The sequence below is a fragment of the Chrysochloris asiatica genome, unplaced genomic scaffold (assembly GCF_000296735.1).
Source record: "Chrysochloris asiatica unplaced genomic scaffold, ChrAsi1.0 scaffold00116, whole genome shotgun sequence".
NCBI lineage: Eukaryota > Metazoa > Chordata > Mammalia > Afrosoricida > Chrysochloridae > Chrysochloris > Chrysochloris asiatica.
This window is the reverse complement of record NW_006408634.1, coordinates 2,757,110-2,759,567: the sequence shown is the minus strand read 5'-3', so window position 1 is coordinate 2,759,567 and position 2,458 is coordinate 2,757,110. Positions and strand designations below refer to the sequence as shown.

The following is a 2,458-nucleotide window of genomic DNA, read 5'->3' as shown; positions in this document are numbered from 1 at the left end:
AAAAAAAAAAGTTACAGAGAGAAAAAAAGAACATGTCATAGAATATAATTTTGGCTTTAGCAAAGAGAACTACATAAAGAATAAAAGAAGTATGTACCTTGTTTTATCCTGCCTTGCACATACGGCATTTCTTACTAACTGAAGGTGTGTGGCAACCCTTCAGGGGTGTCACGCCGTTTGCAACAGCGTGTTCTCACATCCTGTCTCTGTGTCTCATTGTGGTCATTCTCACAATACCCCAAAGGTTTCCATCATGCTGCCACACCTTAGAAGTCCTGGTGTGGTGCTGTGGGCTAATGCGTCAGACTGCAAAGTCTTTTGAACTGCAAGGTCAGTGGTTCAAGCTCACCAGCTGCTCCTTGGAAGCACTATATAGGGTCGCTATGTGTTGGAATTGACTCAACGGCACTTAACAACAACAACCACACTCTTACTAGACTACAGTATAGTGTAAGCATAGCTTTTCTGTGCCCTGGGAAACCTAAACATTCATGTGATTCACTTTATTGCTTTATTGTGGTGGTCTGGAACCAAACTCACAATATCTCTGAGGTATGATTGTAAATACATATGCTTGTATATGTGTGCCAATGTGTGGAAATTTCTTGCAAACATTCAGATTATTTTAGGACAGGGTGAAGGAGGAAGCTGTTACTTCTCTCATTACATCTTTTAGTAATGATTGTATTTTTAAAACCATGACTAACAGAGTCCCAGGTTCTGGGCCTGCCAACTTTGTTTTCTCCTTCCGGACCCAAGGCCTCTGCCACAAACAGGCTCCACCAGATCTTCCGTCAGGCGGAGAAACACCCACGTTTGAGATCTCTCTTCGTACCTACTGGGGCTGGAAGAATTCAAGCAACACTGGATGTGTTGCATCTCGTGTTGTTTAATCCAATATATCAGTCAGGACAGAAAGAACAACCCAGAACCACAGAGAAAACTGGGCGCCAATGATCACCAACACTTCTACTCAGTGAATGTAGATTACACCAAACGGAAGAAAGAAGGCCCTGGCTTTTCAATGAAATGTTTTCCTTTGAAGCTGCTTAGAATGAAGGTCTTCCAGAACCATCCGCACAATTTCCCACTTAGCCAGGATATGTTTCTTCCTAAATGCCTGAAATTATGTTGATGTATTGTGTTGGGATTTACACTGAATGATAAATATTTGAACTGGAAAAAACAAAATCCCTGAGTATATGAGGAAAAAAGTGTGTGGAAAGAATACAGTCAAAAGATCATGAGCCCATGGTGGCTCAGGTTAAGCCAAGTACTAGCTAGATCTCTGGAGTCTTGGTGTGACGTTGTAGAATCAGCAATGGACTGCTAATCACAAGGTCGGTGGTTCAAACCTACCAGCCGCTCCTCAAAACCCTATACATAGTCACTATGAATCGGAACTGACGACGGGACTAGGCTCCTCCTCCCTCAGACCCAAGAGTCCAGGTGGCCACCCCTCTTCTTTCAGGGACCCAGTTTCCAGCGTAGGTCTATTTCTAGACAAGTTCATGGTCCTCACCATCATGCCATATTGGTCACTAAAGGATCAAGGGAAGAAGGAGAAAGGAAGGAAGGAAGGAAGGAAGGAAGGGATATCTAGGAGAGGCTGAGTTGTTGGAAACGGGGTGTGTGTGGTGGGGGGATGCCTGGGACTGTTACTCACCAGGTGAAGTGATGTCTGCTCCACACTCAGACCCTGCAGGAGGTGAAGATGTTGTTATTGGGTGCCCAATGAGTGGACTGTAACTCAAGCAGTCCAGAAAGCGGGCACATTGGGGTTCTCTTGGCTGTAATGTTTACCTAGGGAGCCCTGCTGGGGCTCTATGTTAGGCAATGGGCTTTAACCACAAGCAAGGTCGGCGGTTCAAACCCACCAGTCACTCCACAGGAGAAAGACCAGGGCATCTGCTCCCATAAAGGTTTACAGTCTTGGGAAGCCTGTTTAGACTCACCATGAGTGGGTGGTTCCATGGCAGTGGAAGTGGGTTCATCTTTATGGGAGGGGCAGCACGTAGTGGAGCGGAACTTCCCCTCCCCCCAGGGCTTGGCTGCGATCTTTATGGAAGCCAATGGCGAGACCTTGTTCCTTTCCGATAGCAGCCCGAGCGCTTAACCTTTGTGCCACCAGATCTCCTTGAAGAGTGCTCCATGTTCTCAGAGTCCTGGGTTGCTCCTGGCCACACCGCACAGAGCCCAGGAATTTGAATCCTGTCTCTACTTCCTCCTCTCTTGGCAGTCAGGAATTCCAGCCTCCAACCACTAAGAGGCCCAGCCCCCTTTTGTCTCAACACCCAACACTTCAGGCTCTGGAATTCCATCTTTTCCAGCCCACCGAGCTCAGGTTTTCATCCCCTGGGCTCAGAAGGGTGGGTGTCCAGCCCCTCCTCTCTCAGACCCGGGAGTCCTGACCCCCAGCACCTCCCCCCTCAGACCCAGGAGTCCTGACCCCCAGCCC

General features: G+C 47.8%; 1 protein-coding gene across 1 annotated transcript in view; it reads right to left on the bottom strand.

The window, feature by feature from the left end:
• Window positions 1-1,528, bottom strand: part of OSCAR (osteoclast associated, immunoglobulin-like receptor) — a 7,835-nt gene extending 6,307 nt beyond the window's left edge. Inside the window, exon 1 of the mRNA XM_006868316.1 lies at window positions 1,523-1,528. Coding sequence (XP_006868378.1) covers window positions 1,523-1,528 — 6 coding nt within the window. The remainder of the gene's footprint in view (window positions 1-1,522) is intronic.
• Between the last annotated feature and the right edge of the window lie 930 nt (window positions 1,529-2,458).